This window comes from Esox lucius, chromosome 23 (assembly GCF_011004845.1).
Source record: "Esox lucius isolate fEsoLuc1 chromosome 23, fEsoLuc1.pri, whole genome shotgun sequence".
Taxonomy (NCBI): domain Eukaryota; kingdom Metazoa; phylum Chordata; class Actinopteri; order Esociformes; family Esocidae; genus Esox; species Esox lucius.
The window spans coordinates 7,218,526-7,244,572 of NC_047591.1; the positions used below are offsets into that span (position 1 = coordinate 7,218,526).

The following is a 26,047-nucleotide window of genomic DNA, read 5'->3' on the forward strand; positions in this document are numbered from 1 at the left end:
TGACTAGGGGTGTGTGCGTGTGTGGTCCACCGGGCGTCCGGTGCACTGGGTGGGCGGGTCTGCACATTGTAGACCCTTCCATTGGTCTTGAAGTGAAATCTCCACCCACATCGGGAACCGTGCCACGCAAAAAGAACTCACCCAGTAAATTACCTAGTGGGCGTGCACCCCTTACCGCAGCCCGGTGCGTGTGTCTGCCGCTGCCGCTCCTGCGGTCATTGAGCTCGCTAATGGGAAATTGTTTCTACCTGCTTCCCAACTGACAGCTCACAGGGAATGCGACCTTAGCATGGCTCTGGCGGTCACTGGTGGCTCCATGGAGAGGGTGATTCAGGCAGATTGAGTGTTTTATCGGCCGTCCCTTGATGAGGAATACTAAATTTTCTTTTTCCAGCAGTGAGTGGATGGATTTCCTGGTATGTAACCTGTGGTTTGCGATTGCGCCTCGGAATAATCAAGGTTAGGACCTTTGTCTGATTGACCATCCGTAGTGCAACGACATGTCGAACCTGGGCAAGAGTAAGAAGGACAAAGAGATCATTGCAGAGTATGAGAGCCAGGTGAAAGGTATGGATGTTTTTATTTTTTATTACTAACGCATCACACAGTCACACCCACCCACCTAACCGCAATCGCGTGCACGCTTACACACGCAAAACATCTACTCCTCACTCACTCCAGTACACACCCACACTCCCACATAACCTCCCGCAAGCACACTCATACCAACACCTGTCCATACACCGGGCGCCAGTATGTCCGATTTCTCCTTTTCACACACGGCTTGTTTAGATAATGAATGTGTAGTGGGGAACAACAATGACACCTCACCGTGAGACGTCAGTATTTCTGGGTTCATCCTGAGTGCTGCAAGGAGCCTGAGGGGGAGAATATCAGGAGAGTGGGATGTGGGGAGAAGGAGGGGATCCTGCAGAGTCCTTGATCTTACTCAGCCATGTGGAAGTGATGGTGTTTGCCACTACTAGTGTACACTACCAGCCAGTCAGTATGTTTACAGTGAAGTAGTGCTGGGCAGTTTCTGTACATGGGAGCTGTCAGTCTATCTTGGTACTGTTCCAATAAATTGGTCTACATTTATTGGTATTCCTCAGAGGCTGTGAATGCAGCAGGCTATTGTGTGTGTGTGTGTGTGTGTGTGTGTGTGTCAGACATGATGATAATGGGCACGGCGCTCTGCGAGTTGTGGGCCACGGCATCGGATTCATCGTCTGTCAACCCCAATTTTATCCCAGAGGAGAGCGGGTTGTTATACTTTTTTGACAGTCGGACCTCAGCGGAGTGCAGTAACCATGGTGACCTATCCCCCCACCCCACCACCACCACAGTGTCCTGTGGTACAGTGTAAAAGGAGGAGTACCTGGGGAGGGCACTTACTGACTGTGCAGCCAAGTGTGACGGGAGACCGCTGTGTAAATGTCACTCCTTACACAGTGGCACTCACACACTGTATTCTGAACCAGATGCATCCATGCCTTTACACTATCTCCTTCATTTTGTCTTTCACCCCACATTCTCCCTCTCTCCATCCTTCTTTAATTTATCGATATGTTGTCTATCTATGCTTACGAAGGACTGCACAACTCTCTCAGTCGGATTTTCCAGTCAAGATTGTTGCCAGGCCACAAATTCCTATCATAATTAAATGGGCATGTTGTAGAGAAATGGACAGAACCCAGTCTCACTCAATCTCTCACATGCTCTCGCTCACAGCCCCAGATAACACATATCCTCACCACAGTTTTCACATCACCTGCCATGCTTTCACACCCACATGATCACTCATCTGAGGGAAGGAAATGGCATTCACTTTCACCGGAAGCAGCACCACATTGTCGTGGAAAAGCCTGATGTCACTTACATCCAAGATGAAGGAAGAAATGAAGATGTATAGTTGAGTTTGGACGGAAATGACATGGTGTGTATGTATGTGAGTGTGTGGGGGGGGGATGACTGCGGGGGCATTCTGATCAGGTAAGGTCTGAATTACAGTTACATCATCAATTAATCAGTGCACACACGTATTGCCAATCGGAACTTAGGAGTTGTTGAGATTCATACAAGAGAAAATGTCCTCCCTAGATATTCCCTCTTCTCTCTTCTATCCTGCTGTGCTCATTCTGTCACTGCATCACAGAGGACGACTGGCTACTCCCTGGGCTTGTCCCTTATGGACACACACACACACACACACACACACTGTAAATCGACATCGACACAGTGACTTTGAATGATTAGATTTTATGGAGAGCATCGGAGAGCATTAGTGTGTGTGTGTGTGTGTGTGTGTGTGTTTGCGTGTGCGTAAATGCGGGTGTGCGCCCCCGCGCACGCATACCGGGCTGTGGCAGCTGGCCAGAACACACACGGGGATCCCCTGAATTACAATGACCACTTAAAGAAACAGCGCCGCTTCACTGACGCTCCCTCCATCCCGTCTTAGAGGAGGTACATGTATGTAATCTGAATTGTCGCTATGTGGATTTGCAGTCTGCCTTCCCTCCCACGGCCTGTGATTGGTCAGGAGTAGCTGTGTTTACGAGGGGGGGTTGTTCTGCTCACATGATGATGTCACAGGGAGAGTGTTGTCAATCAGCGTGCTGATCAGATGCCCAGGTATACCCAGGGACTTGGACTTTTGATCCAAACGTCGGTCTGGCTGGCTGGCTAACTGTCAAGCAGTTGGTTGTTTTCCCGTCTTCCAGTTTGTCTCTCTGTCTGGCCATGTCGTCCGCTACGGGGATGTGGGAGGAGTGTAGAGGTGAAGTGCTGGAGGGGAAAGTGGAGCTGTGCATTGGAGCTCTGCTGCAGGCACTTCTGTTTTTGCCTGCATCTGCAAACATGTGATTACTGACCCCACATCTGCATACCCGGGAGGGAGGGAGAGAGGGAGGGAGAGAGAGAGGGAGAGAGAGAGGGAGATAACTTTATTGGCATCGGTGTGTGCCTTTACAGACAGCAGTGAAAATCGTGTCTTTATGACACAACTAGACTCGTCTGGATGCTGCCGCTCTTCTCTGGGCCTGTTCATGTTTTTCTTGTTCTAGTATTCAATTCGGGCGAATCACTGAGCCTCCCTCGTATGCCGGCCACCAACATCACCATGTATTTCTCCCATATAGGGAAGGCAAACAACCTTTGCCACTCAGAGATCCAATTCTCTAGGACAGTTTCTCAACCCTGCTCCTGGACGCCCCCTGCCCTGCATGTTTTAGATATTTTTTCTGTCTCACCTGATTCAAAGGATCAGCTCATTATCAAGTCATTCATGAGCTAAATCAGGTATGTTAGGGCAGGGAGAGATGTAAAACATGCAGGGCAGGGGGCGTCCAGGGTTGAGAAACAGTGGTCTAGGAAAACACAGCATCATATTGTGGAACCAAAATGATATATAAGAGAGAAAAGGAAGAGAAGAGACAGAGACCGAGTGCAAGCACAAGTGCACGTGCACACAAGTCGTGTGACTGGAAGAATAAGAATCTCTTATTCTGCGTGTGTGTGCGGGCACTTGTGCGTGCGCTTGTGCGTGAATTTATGATCATCCAACGGTGTTCGGCCCTTGTGTCCTTGGATGTGGTTGTCATGGAAACATGCCAGTATTTGCTTCCTCTTCCTGTACAGCTTTGACCTGTTCTTACGCACACACACAGGTAGGAGGTGGCATTGGCCACACCCGGTTCATTAGCCATTATTTTATTTGCGCTTCCAGGTGTTTAGTGTTTGTAAAGTTCATTTAGGGTCAAGACTAGTAAAGGTGTACTATGTATTGTTCTTCCGTTACATTCTAGTCACTTTCAGCGCCCCTCTTCATTGGTCACAAATTAACTTTTGAAACCTGAACGCAAAAATTATAAGGAGATGAAGATTTGCTCACAGTTAAACTGTTTGCTTACCCAATCATAAAATAACACATCCCATCAGTTTCGTCACATAAAAAGGATTGAGTTTGATATCGTCGTTCCTCAGGACATGTTCGTCACCTTTGAAAGCGTCCTCTGGCCACACTAACAGGAACACATACTGTAGACCTCAACTTCAGGTATCCCAGCCCTTAATGGGGGAGGGTCCCATTACATGACCAGTGAGCTTGACATGAAATCGAGGCAACTAATCACAATTAATACTGGGAACTATGGAGGAAATTTGGGGGGAATAGCTCACAATCAGAGATAGTAATATCTGGAAACAGAGTTTTAAAAACCGCTACACATTCTCAGAAAAATTACTTAACCACCCCAAAATTGGTAATTAAACAATGAAAAGAGACAAAATGAACTGGACAATTCTACATTATCTGAACTAAATGATTAACTGATAGTTTGTTAACCTGTGAGCCAGACCATGTTTGAACATAAATGCTGAAACACAAAAGTAAAACTTCGAGAGGCTGATCTCAGGCTGTTTAACCTGGTAATGAGGGGGGCCTGAGATCGGGAGCCAAGGAATTATTACACTGATTTTCAAAATGTTGGCAAATTTGACCCAAATGTCTATCAAGGCATCTCTGTTTGTCTCAGTATGGCATGATGTTTTTTCTTAGAACTCCATCGAAGTGGTGTGGGCATCAAGGTCTATGATATTATATATGTGATGTATTAAGAAAACAATGTGCAGAAGAGGACAACACACTCAGAAATAGATGTACCGGTGTGTACTTAAAAGGCTACAAATGCTTGTCGCTGGGGGGGGTACCTTTTTGAGAGACAATTGTGTACCCTTTAGTGGTCTTTTTTTTGTTTTCATTCACTTTGTACCATTTCTATTAGTCAAAAGGTGCTCTTCTGTCCCATTAAAGACCAATATTGTACCTTTGGGGGAACGTTCTTCAAAGGTGTACCTATAAGTACTAAACTGTTTTGAGTGTGTTAAACAAGATTGAGCTCTTAGTCCAATGTTATCCAATGTTCATTTAAATGAAGTGGCTACCAAATTAGAGCAATCTACCTATTTTGACTCCCCCCAAAAAACAATGAAATATATTTTGATTATGGCTTAGTCATCTTGTCACCCACAGAACAAAGACTACAACAAAATCTGTATGTACTAGAACAGCATTGTAAGGACTGGGCATTGTCCATTAAAACTGAAATAAACTATGTAGTAGTCTTTCAGAAATAGTCCAGATTTTCGGAATGTACATATCATTTCAGTCTAGGAGAATGAACCTTGAAACGCTCCACAAGTTTCAGTATAAACATTTTTGGTGTTGACAGAAATGCCTCTGAACTTTCCCTGTGAGGCAGAACTTGGGAAATTCCCCTTAGTACTCCTAGTTGGGAAAAGGGCAACCAAAGTTTGGTCTCCTAACACACTGAGACCCTTTAGAGCAGTTGGCCCAGAAATGTATTTGATACACTGAACAAGTATTTGATACACTGCTGATTTTGCAGGTTTTCCTACTTAGAAAGCATGTAGAGGTCTGTAATTTTTATCATAGGTACACTTCAACTGTGAGAGAATCTAAAACAAAAATCCAGGAAATCACATTGTAAGATTTTTTTTAAATAATACATTTGCATTTTATTGCATGACATAAGTATCACCTACCAACCAGTAAGAATTTCGGCTCTCACAGACCTGTTAGTGTTTCTTTAAGAAGCCCTACTGTTCTCCACTCATTACCTGTATTAACTGCACCTGTTTGAACTCGTTACCTGTATAAAAGACACCTGTCCACACACTCAATCAAACAGACTCCAACCTCTCCACAATGGCCAAGACCAGAGAGCTGTGAAAGGACATCAGGGATAAAATTGTAGACCTGCACAAGGCTGGGATGGGCTATAGGACAATAGGCAAGCAGCTTGGTGAGAAGGCAACAACTGTTGGCGGAATTATTAGAAAATGGAAGAAGTTCAAGATGACGGTCAGTCTCCTTCGGTCTGGGGCTCCAATCAAGATCTCACCTCTTGGGGCATCAATGATCATGAGGAAGGTGAGGGATCAGCCCAGAACTACACAGCAGGACCTGGTCAATGACCTGAAGAGAGCTGGGACCACAGTCTCCAAGAAAACCATTAGTAACATACTACGCCATCATGGATTAAAATGTCCAGGCCCATCAGAAGTTTGCCAATGACCATCTGGATGATCCAGAGGAGGAATGGGAGAAGGTCATGTGGTCTGATGAGACATAAATAGAGCTTTTTGGTCTAAACTCCACTTGCTGTGTTTGGAGGTAGAAGAAGGATGAGTACAACCCCAAGAACACCATCCCAACCATGAAGGATGGAGGTGGAAACTTCATTCTTTGGGGATGCTTTTCTGCTAAGGGGACAGGACGACTGCATCGTATTGAGGGGAGGATGGATGGGGCCATGTATCGCGAGATCTTGGCCAACAACCTCCTTCCCTCAGTAAGAGCATTGAAGATGGGTCGTGGCTGGGTCTTCCAGCATGACAATGACCCGAAACACATAGCCAGGGCAACTAAGGAGCGGCTCCGTAAGAAGCATCTCAAGGTCCTGGAGTGGCCTAGCCAGTCTCCAGACCTGAACCCAATAGAAAATCTTTGGAGGGAGCTGAAAGTCTGTATTGCCCAGCGAAGGTCTGTATGGAGGAGTGGGCCATAATCCCTGTTGAAGTGTGTACAAACTTGGTCAAGAACTACAGGAAACGTATGATCTCTGTAATTGCAAACAAAGGTTTCTGTACCAAATATTAAGTTCTGCTTTTCTAATGTATCAAATATTTATGTCGAGCAATACAATGCAAATTAATTACTTAAAAATCATACAATGTGATTTTCTGGATTTTTGTTTTAGATTCCGTCAGTCACAGTTGAAGAGTACCTATGATAAGAATTACAGACCTCTACATGCTTTGTAAGTGGGAAAGCCTGCAAAATCGGCAGTGTATTAAATACTTGTTTTCCCCACATATTGTATTATTATTGCTTCTTAAAGGTTTGGTTTGGCAAAAGTGGTAAAAGCCTGTAAAGCACTTAATGAATTGAATTGACACACACATTCTGGTCTCCCAGTCAGCATGGCATGGCATGCTGCGGTGGTGGTACTGTTAGATCTATCTGACACTCTGCAGCAGGAGGGAGACTGGACGAGAATACACAATGATAACCCCCCACCTCCTCTGCTCCTTTATCTTTTCTCACTCCCTGTATATGTCTCTCTATCTCACCGTCTCTCTCCCTTCCACTCCTGTCATTCTGTGTCTCTTCCTCTGTTTTTGACATTTAGATAATTTTTCTTCTTTATCCCAAATGTTCTCTCTCCAACACACACACGCACACACAAATCCCCAGGGGACCCTCTCCACTCCACTACCTGTTGTCTTGGCAACCACACACTGTGTGTGAACCATGTGACGAGGAAGGTGAAGACCGCTCAGATCTGCCGCATCAACACTGACGTGCGCGCACACAGTTTACACATGCCCACATTGTGGTACACTGACACACACATTCTTCATAGAGTTCCCAACAAAATAGTATCATGGCCTTTGCCCTAACTAATCGAATTTCCAGACACGCACGTCTGCTTGTGTGTGCACTGGCACGCACGCATGCAGGGACATTTACATTCCCCGCTGTGATAGTTGTTAACTGTTGAGCATGTGTTCTGACACAAAATGGCTGCCGCGTGGGTCCACCAGTCGGGTGCCTAGCTTCATGGGTGATGGAGAGAGGTGTTCCCACCTTCTGCAAAGGGCTTTGAGACCTGGTGGAAAACATGTTGTATGAATATAATTCGTTAAGGTATGTAAACCAGAGGTCGCGAGGGTGTGTCTTGCATGTGTAGATGCCTCTGATGATCGTGTGTGTGTGTGTGTGTGCGTGCATGCGTGTGTGTGCGTGTGTGTAGATGTGCGTGCTCAGCTTGTGGAGCAGCAGCGGTGTTTGGAGCAGCAGACAGAGATGCGGGTGCAGCTGCTTCAGGATCTTCAGGACTTCTTCAGGAAGAAGGCTGAGATCGAGACCGAGTACTCCAGGAACCTGGAGAAACTAGCCGAGAGGTTCATGGCCAAAACACGCAGCACCAAGGACCACCAGCAGTACAAGTAAGGCGCGTGTGTGTTGGACCACTGCATATTGGGACACAGAAGCATTTTTTATTTTATTTTTTTTGTTTCAATGTGAAATCAAACAATTATTGTGAGGGTAAAGTATAGATGCTTTTGAGGGTGGATTCTAATATGTAGTCCATCTATTTCAGAGACCCGAAAGTATTGGGTCCATTGGCTTGACAGGTGTTTCTGGTTAGTCAGGTGTGTTCCTGTCACATTATTTTTGCAGGCATAAGAAGAGCTTTCAGTGTCAAGTCCTGATTCTTGGTTTTGTTTGCCTTTGAGTTGGTTACTGGTGTCTGACAACATGAGGGTCAATGAAATTCTAGGATGTCATTATTTCACTGAAAAGTCTGTACACGTCCGTCAGAAACAGCTAAAACCTTTTGGCTTACAAAAAACAACAGCTTGGAACATCGGATGAATCAAGAATGTTCAACACAATATAAAAAAAACACATCCGGAACATTCCAGGAGCTAGATGTCAGTCTCTACCATCTGTACAAAACATCCAATTTAAATAGTTTCAAGTCTTGGAGCCATATGAAGAAAAAATGCTCTACAATGCTTTATGGTCATGTATTTTTTTTTACTTTAATGACTATACATGCATTCGATCCGTGTCTTTCAGAAAGGACCAGAACCTCCTATCTCCGGTTAACTGCTGGTACCTTCTACTCAACCAGGTTTGTACGGCACGTGGAAGGGTAGTGACACCAGTTGGGAATTGGTTACACCGTGTCTGGGTAATGTAACCTGTCCCTGTCTCCAGGTGAGGAGGGAGAGTAAGGACCACGCCACCCTCAGTGACCTGTATCTGAACAACGTCATCACCCGCCTCACGCACATCAGCGATGACTCCGCCCGCTTGCTCAAGAGGGTGAGCAACTGGCAGCCTCTGTCACGAGCACGTGCCGCTGGTCACAAGGAAGGCGTCACCGTTTTTAGTTGCCTCCGCCCAGGGAATAAGGGGCTGGACGGCTTCATCGACGCGTCCGTTACAATGAGAATGCGCCAGAAAAGGAGCTGCGAGACTTAATGAGCTCTAATGGAAAGTGACGCCCCTTGTAATCCCCTGTGTATTTTCAGAAAAGCCTGTGAGCTAAAAGAGGATTTCACCTGATGGGTTTTAATCAAAAGTACAGTAGCGGCCCACATTTTCCCCTGTGCATTTTGTGTTTTCTTGTGTATGTTCAGAGGAGCCTGCCTATGAATACTGTAGAACTAGTTAAACACACACCCCCGCACAAACCCTTTCCAAGTTCAGCTTAGCACGCTTCTACAAATCTCGCTGTCTCCTGTTTTATTAATCATGCCTAAAGTGCTGAACTACTTGCTGGCTATTCGGAGCATGCATAGACAAAGAGCCTTCCTGACTGTGTTATAGCTGCTTATGGAGCTCTAGTGAAACAGATGACACTTGTCAGTCAGTGTGAGTGAGTCCAGGGTGACACCGGCTGGTTCCATGACAACGCTGAAGTTGCTGACAGACTGGTGTCCATGGCGACAGGCTCAGCTGGTCTCCCTCTCTGCCAGTGATCTGATGGAATGGGATTCATCTGTTCTGCGATTCCAGAGTCATTTGGCTTAATGCAATATTAATGCCGTGTCGAATGCCAACTGCCAAACTGGAAAGAGCTATTTAATACATGAGAGGGACTACGGGAGCATCTGGGAGTCAGGGGTTAGGAATTACCGCCCTTTTCTTGCCACTACTTGTTTTATTTAAGGATTCATCTGGATGTTTATGGATTTATTGATTTATTCATGATGAAATTATGAAATGATTTGCAGGGAGTGCCTTGGTAGATCTATAGCCTACAGAGTTCTTATAACCACTGTACTTTGTTGAACTTCCTCTCTCTCCATCTTCCTCCTCAGTCTCACTTTTTCTCCTCCTTCTCTTCCTCTTTTTTTCAGAGTAAGGAGATCACTTTTCAATTGCAGGAAGATTTGATGAAGCTCCTGAATGAACTCTACACTGTGAGTGACATCATCTCAACCTGCCAAACATCGTTAGCTTTAAGGAGTTTTCCCACTGTCACTTTTCCTTTGCTATAACCCATACATTTAAAAAGCAAAGTGTTGTAAAGGAAAGTAGCTGATTGGAGTGTTGGAATAATGAATGTTTGGGGTAAGGGTGGCAGTGATGGGTGATTGTGGCCTATGTAATGGACACTAGACAGGAGAGATTTTCAAACAAAGGACATAATTACCTAAAGCCTTCCTGCTTCCATTTGAGTCTTTTTAACAGTTGCAGAATGATTTGCATAGTAGTTGACCAATGCATTGTGGGCTGTGCCAGGTGATGAAGACGTACCACATGTACCATACGGAGACGCTGAGCGCGGAAACCAAGCTGAGGGATGCTGAGCGCCAAGTGGGTGTGGGGAAGGGGGGGCCTGGCGGTGGGGTGGAGCCCTTGTTCGGCATGCGGATTGAGGAACGCCACCAGCGACGCAACGCCGCCCGCAAGATGGAGAAGATGAGGGAGAAGGTATGGAGAATCCTGAGGGAGGAACCTCAAGGCGTCTTAGTTCCTGGATTCAAGTTGATTTTATAGGGTTTGCTAAAATGGTCTCTACTCACTTCTTGCTTTCTTTCATTTTCTCTCTCTCTGTTTCTTTTACTCTGTCTCTTTCTTTCCCCTCTGTCTCTTTCAATCTCCCTCTGTCTCTTTTTCCCTCTCTGCTTTCTCTGAATACATCTCTCTCTAGAGGAAGGCCAAGTATTCTGAGAACAAGCTGAAGTCCCTGAAGGCCAGGAATGAGTACCTGCTAACGATGGAGGCCACTAATTCCTGTGTGTTTAAATACTACATTCATGACTTGCCTGACATCATAGATGTGAGTACACTTGCGCACGCGCCCACACACATCAGTTTCACTCTAACCCAAGCAGCATTGGCAAAAATGGTCATGCGTGCATCGTTCTTTCTCTAACAAATGTCCCTCCCTCAGTGCTGTGACCTGGGGTATCACTCCAGTCTGAGTCGTGCGCTGAAGACCTACCTGTCTGCAGAGCTGAGTCTGGAGGCCTCCAGGCGAACAGGGCTGGAGGTGCTGGAGGGGGCTGTGGAGGGCCTGGATCCTGCCCGCGACAGACAGCGCCTGCTGGGCCTCTACCCCACTGCCTTCTGTCCCCCGCCACGTTTCAGCTTCCAGCCCCACATGGGGGATCCGGTGAGTGTGCATAAATAAATACACATTCACACACAAAAGTGTACATGCAGACAAATACACTAAAACATATGTTCCCTTTTCCTGTCAGGTGAACCAGATAGCAGCCCAGCCACAGGTGCAGGCGGAGCTGACATCCAGGCTACAGCAGCTCCAGTCACGCCTTTCCACCCTTAAGATAGAGAACGAGGAGGTGAGGCGCAAATTTATCCCACAGCCGTATGTTCATCGGCTTCACACTGTGCTTCGCTTTTCACTTGACACTTGAAGAAATTAGGTCACCTGTTAATAACGGAGAAGTACAGTTTTCCAGTGTGCTTTGTTGTAGTTCGGTTGACTTTTAGGTTGGATCGTGTTTTTGCAACAGATGTTGACCTAAAAAGACTGTTTTGGTGCCCCGAAGCTGTAGCTGTTCGGGGTTATGTAAAGTGTGTTTCGAAGAATGTATTACTGGTGAGCAGATTGTATATGGTTCTATGGTCTGTTGTCTTATCCTGAAGGGCACAGAAGTGCTGATGGAGACTAGAGTAATGAGCTGCATCTGCATTTCTCGGCAACACTCACGCACATACACACAGTGTAATTACCATGAACAAATAAATACATACACTCCCACACCATCTGCACCTCGTAGATTAAGACACCAATACACACTTGCTCAAACCTCACATCCATGAATATCTCATATCCACACCATTAGTTACCCAAAAGGGATTACTTTGGTCTAATCTCAACTCCACCATTGGTACCAGGTGAAGAAGACATGGGGGGCCACTCTCACCACCCTACAGGACATGACCGTGTTGGATGACTATGACGTTTCCCAGAGTTTCACGCACAGCCCCTCCTCAGAGTCGGTCAAGTCCAGTGTGTCAGACGGCTACCTGAACAAACCTAGCCTGGCCAAGCGCCGTGCAAACCAACAGGAGACGGAGCTCTTTTACTTTACTGTGAGAAACGAACCCACACACACACACACATACAATATGTGACATACAGTATCAGTCAAAAGTTTGGACGCTTACCCTTTCCAGGGCAGACGTGAAGTTACTAAAGTCTACATGTTATTTTGTCTGGTATGCAGAAGTTCCGGGAGTATCTGGAGGGCAGTAATCTCATCTCCAAACTACAGGCCAAACACGACCTGCTGAAGAAAGCAATGGCTGAGGGTAAGAGACCCTCCACCATTTGTTGTTCTCTCGCCTCTTTGTTATCTTGATCCACCATCTTAATTTTCAAGCTTGTTTTGTGAATTCTCTCACACACTGCTTCTCTTTTACGGCTTTAAAATATGCCTGATGTTCTAATAAACACTACCTAGTTTTACAGCTGGCTTCTGTGGCTGATTTTAAATGTCTGGCCCCTTTGTTTGCCCGTGTCTTTCACATCTCTCCAGGGCAAATAACAGACACACTGACAACCAGGTAGGCCCCAACCTCTCTTTAGAAATCTTATTGACTGAAGCGTAACTAGGCTGTGGCTGTTCCTCTCTTTTAACTTGTCTCACTCTCTTGGCTTCGAGCTTGGGAATATCAAACCGCTTTAACCAAGTCTGTTTCTCTCCATCTAGCCGTGGACGAAAGAACTCGCACAGCAAACAGCAGGTAATGTTTCCCCTTTCTCTTTCGCCTTGTCCTCATGTGCTCAACAGTGGGTGTTTGGCTAATTGCCCAGGTGTGTTTTCTAGGACTCAACTAAAGCCATTCCTTTACTGGTGGAGAGCTGCATCCGCTACATCAACCTCCACGGTGAGTCACGCTCCTCAAAACAAAATGGCGGATCTTCCACTTAGCCAGGTCACGGGTTAGAGGTCACCTCAATCCTTCCCTCGTCTCCCGCAGGCCTTCAGCACCAGGGAATATTCCGTGTGTCTGGGTCACAGGTGGAGGTCAACGACATCAAAAACTCCTTTGAGAGAGGCAAGAGGTCTCCATGACATCATCAGAATGGAACAGCCTGGCCAGGGAAGAGAAAATGAATTACAGTGTCTGTCTCTGTTGCCCAGGTAACGACCCGCTGATTGATGAGGAGAGTAACCATGACATCAACTCTGTTGCCGGAGTGCTAAAGCTCTACTTCCGCGGGCTGGAGAACCCGCTCTTCCCCAAGGAGAGGTTTAATGACCTAATGGCCTGTGTCCGTGAGTAGCATTTACTTCTTCTACAGTGTGGGGAGTTGGCTGTACAGGGGTTAGTCTATGTTTTAGCAGTAGCTGTGTTTGTGTGTGTGTGTGTGTGTGTGTGTGTGTTGATGCAATTTGGGAAGGTGTGTTTTAGCTTCGAAACAAAACATCAGTGTTTAGCATGACTGCAAGTGAGATTTGAATACCACCTAAATGCAGTGTGAAAAGTAAATCCTTAGCAGCAGTAAATACGCCCTTTAATTCAAAGCCTATTTGAAATTAAAAGATTCCAGTTGCTTTGCATGCCCCGCATAAATGCACTGTTAGTTTGAGATCTCCATAAATTATCTGCTCCTGTGCAGTGACATTCATTGACAAAAAGAGTGGTTTTCAAATAATGAATACAAAGTGTTATGAGTAATACATTCAATTTGGGTACTGTCAGGAAGACTCTCTCTGTATTGCCATCTCACAACTCCCTTCATCTGTCTCTGTCTTTCTTAAAAACATTAATGCACCGAGCTACTCAGGAGAACGAAATGGAGAGGGAGTGGGGGCTGCCTTTCTTGTTGGCTGCTTACATTTCAGGATGTGTCAGGATTACAAACACTTCATGAGTTCCTGGGACTCTTACTGACAGCTGGTGCTTGTGTGTCTGTCTCCCCACAGGTATAGAAAGCCTGTATGACAGAGCTCAGTGTGTCCGTAAGATTCTGCTGGGCGTTCCTCGGGCAACTCTGGTCGTGATGCGCTACCTGTTCGCCTTCCTCAACCAGTGAGTACTTCTACTAACAAAGAACCACACAGAATATGTGCTGTGTTAATCTAGAACAGGGGTGTCAAACACAATTTGAAACAAGGGCTTCAACCAGGTCAAAAGGCCCGCATTTCCCCACACTGCTCGCTCAACCAGGAAGTACTCCCGAAGCTACCTGCTAGAACGCGTCTTGGAAAGGCAAATCAATCCACGTCCCTCCCACCAACCCGAACAACTCCTGGGCATATTCTACCCAGTTTGTGATGTAATGCCATACTTCGTTGCATTTTTAATTTAATTTTCTACACTTACTGTCTGGCTTTCAGAGATTATTATCAAGCTAGACACTATCCTCTCTACACAGAATACGAATAGGTTTGTTGCTGCATTTCTTTTAGTTTTTTACTCTTGTCACAGATCACAAAGAATCTCTGTCGCTCCCCGACTGTCTGTCTGTGGCAGAACACAAGCTCTCATTCATGCTGCTTCAAATAGATCTCTACAGGAGGTGTGAATGGGAGTAGAGCGAGAGAGGTGTGATCTATCAACGCATAGAAGGGTGTGAATGTTAACTTACAGATTGTGTATGATCAACATTTAGTGCACTGCTATTACTGTCCAGGACCAGTAGTTACACTGTAGAAGGCAATAAGGAGCATTTCTATTACATTTCAACAGTATACTCACTTCCGTACCAGTGCCTGAATGTTGACTGAAGTGAATGTTATGTTACTAATGTGGTAACCAGAGCATGTGACCTGTGTTTAAAAGGGAAGGACGGTTCCTAAATGAACACTTCTCTGTGAAATTGCCAGGTGGGATTTAAAAGAAAGGCAGCAATTTTACTAAACCTGCAAGTTTTTTTTAATGGGTATTGTCTTGCATCCTTCATCCACAAAATTGCTGTTATATGTATTTAAAATGCATATTTAAAATACATATTTAAAATACTTTTGAGTGTATTGTACATTACATATCACTGGCCTGAACTGCGGTCTGATTTATTGTTCAGGGATGGAGCTAATTTGAATATTAACAACCTGAATCAACGAGTAGTTTTATTTCTGACATTTGCATTTGTGGAATCAACTAAAGTAGCTCAAAGAACGGATAACAGTTTAAGTAGACAAGCCCTCCTGGGCTGTTCACATTGTGGGTGCGGTGGAGATGACCTTTGTCCTGTGGCCCCCAGCCTTTCCCAGTATAGCGATGAGAACATGATGGATGCTGGGAATCTGGCCATTGTCTTCGGCCCCACCCTGCTGCCCACGCCCGATGCCCTTGACCAGGTGGCCTGCCAAGCGCACGTTAATGAGGTCATCAAGACGGTCATCCTGCACCATGACAACATCTTCCCTGACCCCCCAGAGCTGCCTGGGCCAGTCTATGAGAAGTGCATGACTGGAGACCAGTACTGGTAAGACAGAGGAACTTGACTGTATATATTCCAGCCTTGCAACCATCTGCGCATTTTATTTTTTTCTTCTGTTCATCCATTTTGTGAAAAAATAAGTCTGTCTGTTATCACTCTGTCCTGCAGAATTATGGTACTTCCACTCATTTTTGTTCTTCCTTTTACCTTTCTATTTCTGACTCTTTATTTACTCCCCCCATTATTCTCTCTCTACTTATTCCCTCCCCACATTTTCTCTTTTTCTCAGCGAGAGTCCATTCAGTGAGCCGGGTGGGGAGGCGGAGCCGGACGGCGGTACAGAGACCCAGACTAGCGAGGAGGGTACGCTTTGACCTCTGACCCCTACGCAATCACCCAGTGGGCGTCTCTCTCATCCACCAATGGATAGCTGTCTCCATGGCAACTGCTACCCTAGAGACCCCCCCCCACCCGTCTCTCTGTGTGCAGTGTGTTTCCTATTGTAGGATGGAGGGGGGCTGCGATGGGGAAATGGCTAACTAAGACTCTTAGCTATGTTTTTTTTACATTCCCCAATTCCTTGGCTGATCTTAGGGAAGGTCAAGCCGGGGACAAGTGATTGACAGGTCCCCCTTGATCATACTATTTCCCGTCTGTCAATTTTATCTTTCGCCCCCTCCCTCCTTATTCTATCACTCTCAGAGGGAGAAGTCGTAGAGGCGGTGGCCAGGTTTGACTATACTGGCCGTTCGGGACGAGAGCTCTCCTTTAAGAAGGGCACATCTCTGCAACTGTTCCAGCGGGCGTCACATGACTGGTGGGAGGGGCGACTCAACGGCACCCATGGCCTGGTGCCTCACCAGTACATTACGCTAAAGGACAGGCAAGTACACTGCTAAAGCACAACTAGCACATATTAAGCATGTATTTAGTACATAACTACCACATATTGTAGCTAACCAGTTATACATGCTAACACAACCATACCAACGGAATGTGTCTGTATAACATGTTCACAACCAGAGATTACAAAATACTAGATTGATTCCACTAACTGTCTCTTTGATAACTATAAACAAATGAAAATTTGCAGTGCATTCAGGGTATTATTTAAATTTGCTCCACCCCTAAATAACATTATATTTCTATAATGACTGTAGATTTACATTTTTCACAATGTCCAAAAACAAAATGCAGCTCTGTAATGTTTCTTGATTGAAATTACACAACTAACACAGTCCAGTGAAATACCAATTACAATACTCAATAAAATCAAATAAAAAACATTCTGTTACAGCATTCTTCGAGATTATTAGCAAAATAACTATCCATTAATTATTTATTATTTAAAATTCCTTTTTAGTATAAATTGATTAATTGACTACAGTTAGTAACCTATTGATTGCCTAGTTGATTAATTAATTTGGAGTGACTACTTACTGTCCACTGTATTGATTGACTAATTGAATTTCATGACTGGTTGAGTAACAGATTCTGTAAGGTCCTGATTGGTAGAGTAACAGGTTGTTATGCTGATTTGGTTGGTAAGTGGTCCCGTGTGTTGTTTCAGGCCTGACTCTGCATTGACCGTGGACAGTGACAGTGGGAGCACCAGCAATGATGACAAGAGAGCCAGAAGTGAGCTGAGTTCTCCTACTGACAGACCGCCTGAAACCTACAACAGGTCAGTAGTTACCAACAGACTTACAGTAAAAGTCAGTCATTACCAACAGACCACCACAGACCTACAACAGAATCCAATGACTTAAAAGTAAATCATTACCAACAGAACACTGGAGACCTGCACATTTGAAAATGACTAACAAGCCAAGCAAGTGGTTGATGAAGAGTAGGGATTTAGTAGTTTGAAGAGTATGTAATGTACGTCTCTCCACAGCAGTCACCGTCGGAAACGGACTGATCTTTTCCGCCGCCCCCTTGGTCGCTCTAGTGACCATGGTAACGGAGGGCCGTTGGAAAGGAGCTCGCCACCCGTCACTGGTCACTTCAGCCCACGGGACTTACTTCTGGGACGGGGCAATGGCCTAACCCCGCCCCTTGACAGCCCTGAGCGTCGACGCCGTTCCACTGCCGCGGTAACCCTTACCGTCAGCCGCCACGATTCGCTGCGTCGGCCGGAAGACACGCCCATCCGCCGTTCCAGCAGCGGGCAGCATGGCTTCAGCTCCAGAGCCCTGGATCCTGACACGCTGGCACAGGTACACACACACACACACACACACACACAGAGATACATACAGTACAGTATTTAATGAAAAACAGACACACTACTTAAATTGCCTTCTCTCTCGTTCCTCCACCCCGCCTCTCTACGCTTCCCTTCGCACTACCTCCCCCCCTTCTCTCTCCTCTCACCCCTCTCTCTCTTTCTATAGGATATAGAGAATGTGAGCGTCGCTCTGGGGGAGCTGCGGCAGTTGGAGCGCGGGAGCTGCCGACCGGCTCCTGATGTGGTGCTGGACACTCTGGAGCAGGTGAAGAACGGCCCGAACACTGCCTGCTCCTCCGAGTCGCCCAGCCCCCACAGCACTCCCTCCACCCCAGGGACTCCCGGTACCCCCGGCACGCCTAGCCCCCTGAGCCCTCTCAGTCCCCTCCCTGGCCCACCTCCAACACCTCTTCGGTCTGCCAACCCCTCCCCCGACACTCTGGGCTCCTTCAAGCCCGTGGCGGGGGCTTCGCTACGTATGGGAGCTCCACTTCGCCCGCCGGCCCTTAGGCCAAAACCCTTGGTGCCCCCGAAGAGCAGTACTCCCCCTCTTCCCCCGCCGCTGGACAAGTCCTGCACCATGTGAGCCAAAGCAGGCCGACCTGGGCCCGTGTCAAGCCAAAACTGGGCCAAAATAAAGAAGAGTGGAGAACAGGGTACCTGCTTACTGTTTATAATCACGAAGAAGGGTAGAAAACAGTAGGACAGATCTGAAACTAAAAGGGTTTTATGTAGTTATACAAAATAATAATATAATATGATCTATGATATGCCATGATATTTGTGTGTGTTGTCAGGTTGGTGTGTACTCTCTTCTTGGTGTATAGGAGTTTACTTTCTCCATGTATCGATGCATTTATCAAGGGGTAGCTACATGCTTGGGATGGCAGAATGGGAGAAGTACAGATTAACAGCTAAAGAAACAGAAATCCTAGGCTGTAAAAGAGACTTGATCCGATGTGGGAAGTGTATTTCTCCTCCAGTGAAATCTAGTTTCAGTGATGTGAACGTCGACTGTAATGTCGTGATGAAGGTAGGCCTGAATTAGCTCAGGAGCCTATCACCGAAAGGCTGCTGTATTCTTAGTGTATTCTGATTGGCTGCTGCATCTACGTGGGATTTTCAATGGGTGAAGCACCAGAAGGGGACATGCAAAGTGAAGAGGTGCCTGCTGGGTAAGGGGGGGGGCTCGGATGGGGGACTCACACAGTGTGGAAATGTAAGTGAGGCTGTCTGTGGGAATTTTTTTTACATTATTTTCTATTTCACTTGGTTCCGCTGCTAAGCTCACAAATGCCTCGACCGAAGCCTCTTGAGGTCCTTGGTGACAAAACTCACCTTCTATTTAACCAATGTTCAGCTATTTTATGAATGTTTCTGTATTTAACTACGACTGTTCAGCTCTGTATTGAATGTTCAGTGGGCACAGGGGTGGCGTTACCCTACAACAAAACAGCCTTCTTTTGTGTTTCAAAGAACTGAAACACTCAGGCCACAGGAAATTATTTGAAGGCACAGGGCTGGAGTGACTTTAGAAGAGTCACTGTAGTTCTGTACGTTTCCCTGGGCCAGGGTGTGTGTGGTTTATTTCCCATTACCCTGTGTGTGTGTGTATGTTCTCTGCCTGCCCTCGTTCTGTTCCTTTGTAAGTGCGATGTTGGATAAAATGATGATGGATTATTCATGTCTGCCTTTAGTACCGGAACATGTACAGGAAAGGGTTGCGGATGTTGTGTATTTGGTGTGCACGTGTATTGGCACTCAGTGTGTGTGTGTGTGTTTGTGTGAGTGTCTGTATCTGATTGTGTTACACTTAAGTCACTAGATAACCTTAAAAGTTCACAGTAAGCTAACAGGGTGGGGCTCTTGTGTGTAAATGCCCAAAATACACTTGAACAACAGCACACTGAATGTGCCCTCCGGGCGTCTGGAACTGGGGTGTGTGTGTGCCACTGTGTGCGTGAGTAGTACTGGGGTTTCGCGTCTAAGAATGGTGTGTGTGTGTGTGTGTCTGTGTGTGTGTGTGTGTGTGTGTCAATGCGAAAGTGCCTTTTTTTACCCATGTGTTTTGTGTGATCCACTCACGCATGTCCTGAACGAAGAACGGCAGCAGCACTCCGAAAGAAATAATCATAGTGTTTAGTAGAAGACTGAATTATGAATCCTCTAGTTAATCCATTGTGACATTGCACTTTGATGTGTAGGGAAAAACCGTGTACTTGGCATGTAGCATTATAACATGTGAACAGGTGCATTTTAAGGGACATTGGTTTCTCTCTGAATGTTTGATAGGTAAAGGAAATGGTTTTGTCTGTTAGTGTTGCTGTATATGAAACTACTGAGCTTCCAAAAGACGAGCTCTTATAGCCAAATGGATTGTATTGATGTGTTGTATTTATATTATAAATAAAAGGTAATAAATGAGTGTGTTTTGGTTGGTAGAGCCTGAGATACAGCCTTGATCCTCTCAGGTGAATGTATGGAGCGAGGACAGGATTTGCTGGGGTTGAATGAAAACTCACATCAGAACTTCCAGCACACGGTGAAATTCACTCTTTCATAGTTGCATGTTTTTATTTGAGGGGACTTCTATATATCCATGTTCCCTAAACTCAATAACCTAACCTTTATCGTTCAACCTATCACCTAACGTATAATGCTTAAACCTAGTTAACACCAATTCTAACACTATGGACAAGAGTAGGTCAACCTATAACCCTTAGGGTGGAATTGTCCCAGTGGGGATAAAAAACACCTGTGGAGGCAGATTTGCCTAGTTTTAATATCCTAGAAAATACACTAGCCAAACACGTAAACCTTTTCCTGCAGTCAACAACAGTCTTTATTTAGAAATTAAAACCACAAAATGAGTGCCACAACCAAACAATTACTTTTATAGTAAAACTAAATTATGAATTTCATAAAAAGAATGAACATAAACTGAACAAAGGTGATTTTGTTACATAGCAGCATTATGCCCCGTTCAGGGGGAGGACATTTGCTATCCTGTCATGGAACAGAAATAAAAAAACATATGTCTTAATACAGCAGTTCAGTGATAGACATTCATGTCTGATAGTGTGACATCTTTGGTCTGGAAATGATTTGGTATAGCAAACAAAGAGCAGGATTTAAATGCTATTGCTGGATCTAAGCATGGCTTTAAACAGCATTTTGGTTTGAGCCCACACATGCAGTGTTTACCGTAAATCACATCTCAGCAAATGCCTGAACAATTACCTTTAAAACTCCTCAATTCCTACAACCAGCAGATTAAATGGTGGCCTAAATTCACAGCATGATGCTTAACTGAACAGTTGGATCTGGCTACAAACCAATGCTGGCTACATCCGGCATTGGTTTGTTGATGATTGTGCAAAGTCCTTGCAAAAAGAAGTGTAATAATTTAATCATTCAGCAAATCCAGACTGACTAAAATTGAGATAGGACTATGCCTACCTTTAAAAATAAATAGAAATGACTAAAGCCAAGCAGAGTACTGAAAGTTCCACTGTTAAGTTGACACCAATCAGAATGTTGCAAGAATGTAAATCGAACAGCTTGTCTCACAATTGAACACCTCAGCCTGCTTTCCTTATGCGTCCCCATAAGGTATGTTAACGTATGTTGAGATGTTGTGTGTGTAGTATGTGAAGCAGTGCATTAACGGCAAGGCTCATGTCCCTCTCAGCCCTTGGAGCCAGGTTTAAGGGTGCTGAAGGGTTTTGAGTTCCTCAGCGAGCTGGAGATCTCCTGCAGGAAGGTGGTGATGTGGGAATCCTTCTCGGACTTCCTGCCGTCAAAGATGACCACTAGGGTAAAGTGCGGTTCCGGCCGTGTCAGGTAGTAGGTACTCTGGACCTTGTCGTCGTAGAAGTGCACCACCTTGTCCAGCGTGTTTAGCTCAGCCTCCCGGTCACCCATCATCATGATGACGTTGGGCCAGTGAGTGAGTGGACGCTCACCCCCTGGCAGCGAGACCACAGCGGGAAACTGCTCAACCCCCTTGGGTGCCTCGCGGTACGAGTGTGGGTGGTGGTAGCCATGGCCCTGGAAGCTCTCCGAGCCACGGTTGTCGAACACCAGCGACACGTTGCTGGCGTCGTGCTTGCGGACGAACGAGCAGATTTTCCCATGGTAGTCGGGCACGGTGCGCGCCGTCAGGGCCTTCATGTCGGCCGACGCCGTCTGGCGGCTCAGCGCCTCGTGGAAGTAGAAGCTGAACTTGGCCAGGAGTGCCCCCTGGAAGCGCTGCAGCCACGCGTACAGGTGGGGCGTCTGCACGGCCTTCTGGGACTGGCCCCCGAACAGGTGCTTGCGTGTCTCCTTCTGGCGCTGGAAGAGCTGGCCCCAGGCGGTCAGCTTGGAGTTGGCCCCATGCAGGCTCAGCAGGGCAGGCAGGAAGTGCCACTCGGACACCTGGGCCTGGCAACGCAGCAGCTGGGTGACCACGTCCACCTCCGTCTGGAACCCGCCCTCCACGCGACCCAGGATGGGGTGGTGGAACCTGGGAAGGACATGGAGGAGCCAAACAAATCAATCAACTCCACTACTGACTAAGACCACTTGTCCTAATGATGAATAATGCTAAAGCTAATTACTGTGGGGCAGGAGGCTGACTGTGTGAGCCGAACAGTACTGCACATCTCCGGTTGCTCTGTGCTGCTGGGGATTTGTTCATCTGGCAAATTTGTGTGGGTGTCTGGGCGCGCAAGTCCTGGCCCTGATTAGCAGTTCATATCCTGTGTGCGTATTCTCGTATGATCAGAGCTGATTACTTTTCCTGGCGGCACTGACGGCTGTGGGAGAGAGTCACCTTCACCCCTGACGGCACAACCACCCGTGTTCACCAGAACATGACCCGCTGCAGTGTGAACTACGACTCAGTCAGGCAGGGTTTTTTTTCTGTGTCGGGCTTGGTTTGGTTCTGGCTGAGCTAAATCTCATATCTGCTGATCTCAGCAGAAAGCTACTCGCCACCCCCAACTGTTAGCTACCCTCCCCATACTCTCAATCTTCATTTATGAAATGTTGTTTTGTCCCCTCACACTGTAATTGCTTGCACACACACGTTTGGTTTTCTATCCTTCTGGGTTTTTTCCTGTACTCAGTTGAATCCCACATTTTTATCTTAAAAACAACCCAGTCTTAAATGCTGTCTAGCAAACCCATACTACAATGCAGCCACCACCGTAACTGAAAGTAGGTAGCCAGTTATACAATATGTTTGAATCGTTCCAAACTAAAGGGTTAGGCCAAAAGGGATAGTTTTTTGCAGTGTTAAATTACAGTATACATTACAGTAATATTTGCATTCTTCTTAACACGTAACAACTGAACACCCTTGCTGTTTCAAAACCACCAATGTGAAGTTGTTTCTTTTTCTGTCTTGGAGCTCAGTTCAGGGCATCTATCTTTGGTTTAATAGATCCACCACCGCATAGAGAATGTATTCAGACCCTTTGAATTTCTCAGCATTTTGTGTTATATAATTAATTTATAATTGATTCAAATGTTTTGCCATAAATCTACCCACCATGCTATATGATAGTGAAAACACATTTCTAAAATTGTCAAATATATATTTAATCAATTCAAAATGAAGTCAAAAAAGCAACAGAATGGGGAGAAAGCGAAGGGGTCTGAATACTTTCCGAAGGCACTGTAAGTATTGACCTAACTAACTTTACAATTGAAGAGATTTCAAATATCAGATTTTCCCCCCATCTATTAATCACTGCCCTTCTTTATGAGAGATATTCAATAAAGCCCCCTGGTGTTTATAGTTCAATCTGTGCATCAAACTAAATACTTGAGGGAATTTACAGATGGTTTATGTTTGGGGGACAAAGGAATGGCTAGTCATTTCAAAAATACACTTCAATTCCTATTAATTCAGTGATTCCTTGTAACTTATAACATGATTTGTTAAGACAAATTGGAATCCAGATATCGTTTGAAATTTCCATAAAGAAAGGGGGCGAGTACATATACAATGACTAGGTCTGTATTTTAGGTATTTGTAAAAATGTGAAGATATTTTATGTAGGCCAGTTAATTAAAAAAAATCCATATCAATCACACTTTGTAATGTAACAAAATGTGAAAAGATCCAAGATGGGTGAATACTTGCAATCCACTGTACTCTCTTGTTAGTGCTTGTTTTAAGTAGAAGAAAACATAGTACACATTTTCTAGTGTAGCCTATGCGAAACAACCTTAGCGTAACTGTTAGCAATTATGGTAATATCATAACTGGTTTTGTAGAAGACCTTGGGAAAATGATTTTTCCCAACAACCTTCAGAAATAGTCAGCTATAAACCAGCCAGTGTCTACATGGCAGAATGATATTGAGAACATAAATCCAGAGGTGGTCTATTTAACTTTATAATCACATACACTACAGGAACCCTCCTAACCAATTAAGTATCTTGCTGTTAGAGACTTGAATTAAAAGGTTATTATAAAGGGAACTTTTTAACACTAGAAACCTTACATTAAAACAGTGAGAGGGGAACACAAATCAATGGAAGCTAAACCAAAATATTAAACAAATTGTTGCCAGAAATGCACATTTGTTAAAACATTTTTAAAGAAAAACAAATATAAACAAGATGAATTTGGAGCCATATTGCGCAGCCCTAAAACACACCTGGAGCTGTATTTCTGGAGCACTGCCTCCAGTGTGGTGACCAGCTCCTCTAAGTTGATGTTTTTTTGGCTGCTCAGTGCGTGCATCTTCTCATACAGATCAGCCATCTCCATGCGGGCTTGGGTAAAGTGACACAGTTGCTCCGACAAATGCGACAGCAAGTCCTCCAGGTAGAGGGTGGAGCCTGGCTGGGCGTGGCGTCCCATGGTCACCACCTTCTTCAGCTCATTGAACAGGGAGGTATAAATAGTACGGATGGAGTCCTTGCGGCTGAAGAAGGACTGTCCGCCTGCAGGGAGACCGGGGAGAAAGGGTTATGCACCATACATCTGCAATGGCATCATATTGGATCTAAGTAGAAAAAACAATTCATTTTGGGAATGTATTTGAAAAGATGCGATGTGCTGCTAAATGCAATGTTTTAGGGGAAGTACTGCATACATCCACATTGTGGTCTTTTGTCGCCACCTGCTGTTATTTATATTACGGTAGTAATCGTGATTTGCTGAGCTGCATTTCTAATTACATTTCACGTCCGTAGTTGTTCGTTAGTCCTAAACTATTAGTGATAGATAACAATTCGACTAATCATGAAAGTTATAACTGTACCACAGCCAATTAACCTCGTATACGTAGCGTAAAAGAAAGGGCGTTTGTGGGGAGCTGCTTTACCCAGTTTTTGTCCGAGGAACGTCATGTTGTGATAGGCCTTCTCTGCCGCGGCAAGATGAGCAAGGGCGGCCAGGAGTGCGGCCCATATTGCCCCGGAGCTCTTGCTGTTGTCCTTCTCTTTCTCCACATAGTCCTTTGCACGGTCAAACGAGAACATCCCGAGTTGCGTAAAGAAACTCTCCAGGATTGCCCGCTCCCGTGGCACTGGCCGGAGTTCCTCTTCCTCGCACGGAGCCTCCGTCATGATTTTAGGTTAATCAGGTCACTATAGTAGCTATTTAATTTACAAATATTATTTTCGTACTACTGTACTGTGATCGTAGCACACTGCAATCAAGGTAGCTGTAGCTGGCTAGGTATCTAGGTTAGCTTTTTTAGCAACCTCCCTCTTACTCTCAGTCTTGGTCCCAAACGAATTCACCTTGCTTTTCATTGTAAAATATATGTATGTTGAACACCGCTACTAAACGTATTAAACCATTTGATGGATGAAAACAGCTGTCTGTGTTTAATAAAAAAAAAATGTAATACAAATGTACCGAAAGATAGCTGGCTCACAAAGTTAATTTTCCGTATGATCAACATAACACTACGGCAACTCAGAAAGGAACGGATTAAGGACTGAGACTCGTAAGCAACATTAACCCCAAGCGCCCTCTTCTGGTTTGGAAGTGTACAAAATACAGGTAGCTACTTTAAAAAACAACACACGGTCCAAAACAAATATTGGATAAATAACTGTAAGATTTCCTCACTTTGGTTTGATAGAATATTAAAGATGCATTGCAGGAATTTAAGATACTAGTTGTAAAACTGAGGCTATCGTGCCAAAACAGATCCTCAAGTGTTTTACTGTCCTTTATGTGCGTTTTGACATCAAAACCATTTACTTTCAAACTTGGAATTTTATGGCTAACTAAGGTATGATAAGCTACTTATAGATAATACACATAAATAAACATATTACACATCCAGAACAAAATGGGTGGTTTAAAATGTAGTGCCATTCGCAGAAGTCCCAG

General features: G+C 45.2%; 2 protein-coding genes across 4 annotated transcripts; one reads left to right on the top strand and one right to left on the bottom strand.

Moving 5' to 3' along the window:
- Positions 1-169: 169 nt before the first annotated feature.
- Positions 170-20,094, top strand: LOC105020157 (SLIT-ROBO Rho GTPase-activating protein 1). 3 transcript variants are annotated; one of them, XM_010886914.4, is made up of 24 exons: positions 170-396; positions 492-567; positions 7,839-8,034; positions 8,672-8,726; positions 8,813-8,920; positions 9,961-10,023; positions 10,346-10,537; positions 10,758-10,886; positions 11,001-11,222; positions 11,311-11,412; positions 11,972-12,169; positions 12,304-12,388; positions 12,616-12,643; positions 12,790-12,823; positions 12,907-12,967; positions 13,061-13,138; positions 13,225-13,359; positions 14,011-14,116; positions 15,291-15,515; positions 15,760-15,833; positions 16,173-16,353; positions 17,041-17,154; positions 17,368-17,689; positions 17,867-20,094. In XM_010886914.4, the coding sequence occupies exons 2-24, from the start codon at positions 501-503 to the stop codon at positions 18,284-18,286; spliced, it is 3,195 nt and encodes a 1,064-aa protein (XP_010885216.1). In that variant the 5' UTR covers positions 170-396; positions 492-500; the 3' UTR covers positions 18,287-20,094. The 3 variants fall into 3 exon arrangements, with proteins under 3 accessions (XP_010885216.1, XP_010885215.1, XP_019898186.1); XM_010886913.4 differs by having other exon boundaries at positions 170-325; positions 398-567; XM_020042627.3 differs by lacking the exons at positions 170-396; positions 492-567 and adding an exon at positions 7,559-7,732.
- A 420-nt stretch (positions 20,095-20,514) lies between these two features.
- Positions 20,515-25,648, bottom strand: c23h12orf66 (chromosome 23 C12orf66 homolog). The gene is made up of 3 exons (XM_010886916.4): positions 25,026-25,648; positions 24,354-24,642; positions 20,515-22,207 (listed from the first exon to the last, which is right to left on the bottom strand). Exons 1-3 carry the CDS (start codon positions 25,267-25,269, stop codon positions 21,388-21,390), a joined length of 1,353 nt encoding a protein of 450 aa, XP_010885218.1. The 5' UTR covers positions 25,270-25,648; the 3' UTR covers positions 20,515-21,387.
- Between the last annotated feature and the right edge of the window lie 399 nt (positions 25,649-26,047).

Bases quoted from the DNA above. Each gene is read 5' to 3' on its own strand.
- LOC105020157 (XM_010886914.4), top strand. From the start codon at position 501: ATGTCGAACCTGGGCAAGAGTAAGAAGGACAAAGAGATCATTGCAGAG. The intron at 10,024-10,345 runs GTGAGTGACATC...GGGCTGTGCCAG, and splicing joins TCCTGAATGAACTCTACACT to GTGATGAAGACGTACCACAT. The intron at 11,413-11,971 runs GTGAGGCGCAAA...CATTGGTACCAG, and splicing joins TTAAGATAGAGAACGAGGAG to GTGAAGAAGACATGGGGGGC.
- c23h12orf66 (XM_010886916.4), bottom strand. From the start codon at position 25,269: ATGACGGAGGCTCCGTGCGAGGAAGAGGAACTCCGGCCAGTGCCACGG. The intron at 24,643-25,025 runs GTAAAGCAGCTC...GTCTCCCTGCAG, and splicing joins GTTCCTCGGACAAAAACTGG to GCGGACAGTCCTTCTTCAGC. The intron at 22,208-24,353 runs GTGTGTTTTAGG...TGTCCTTCCCAG, and splicing joins CTCCAGAAATACAGCTCCAG to GTTCCACCACCCCATCCTGG.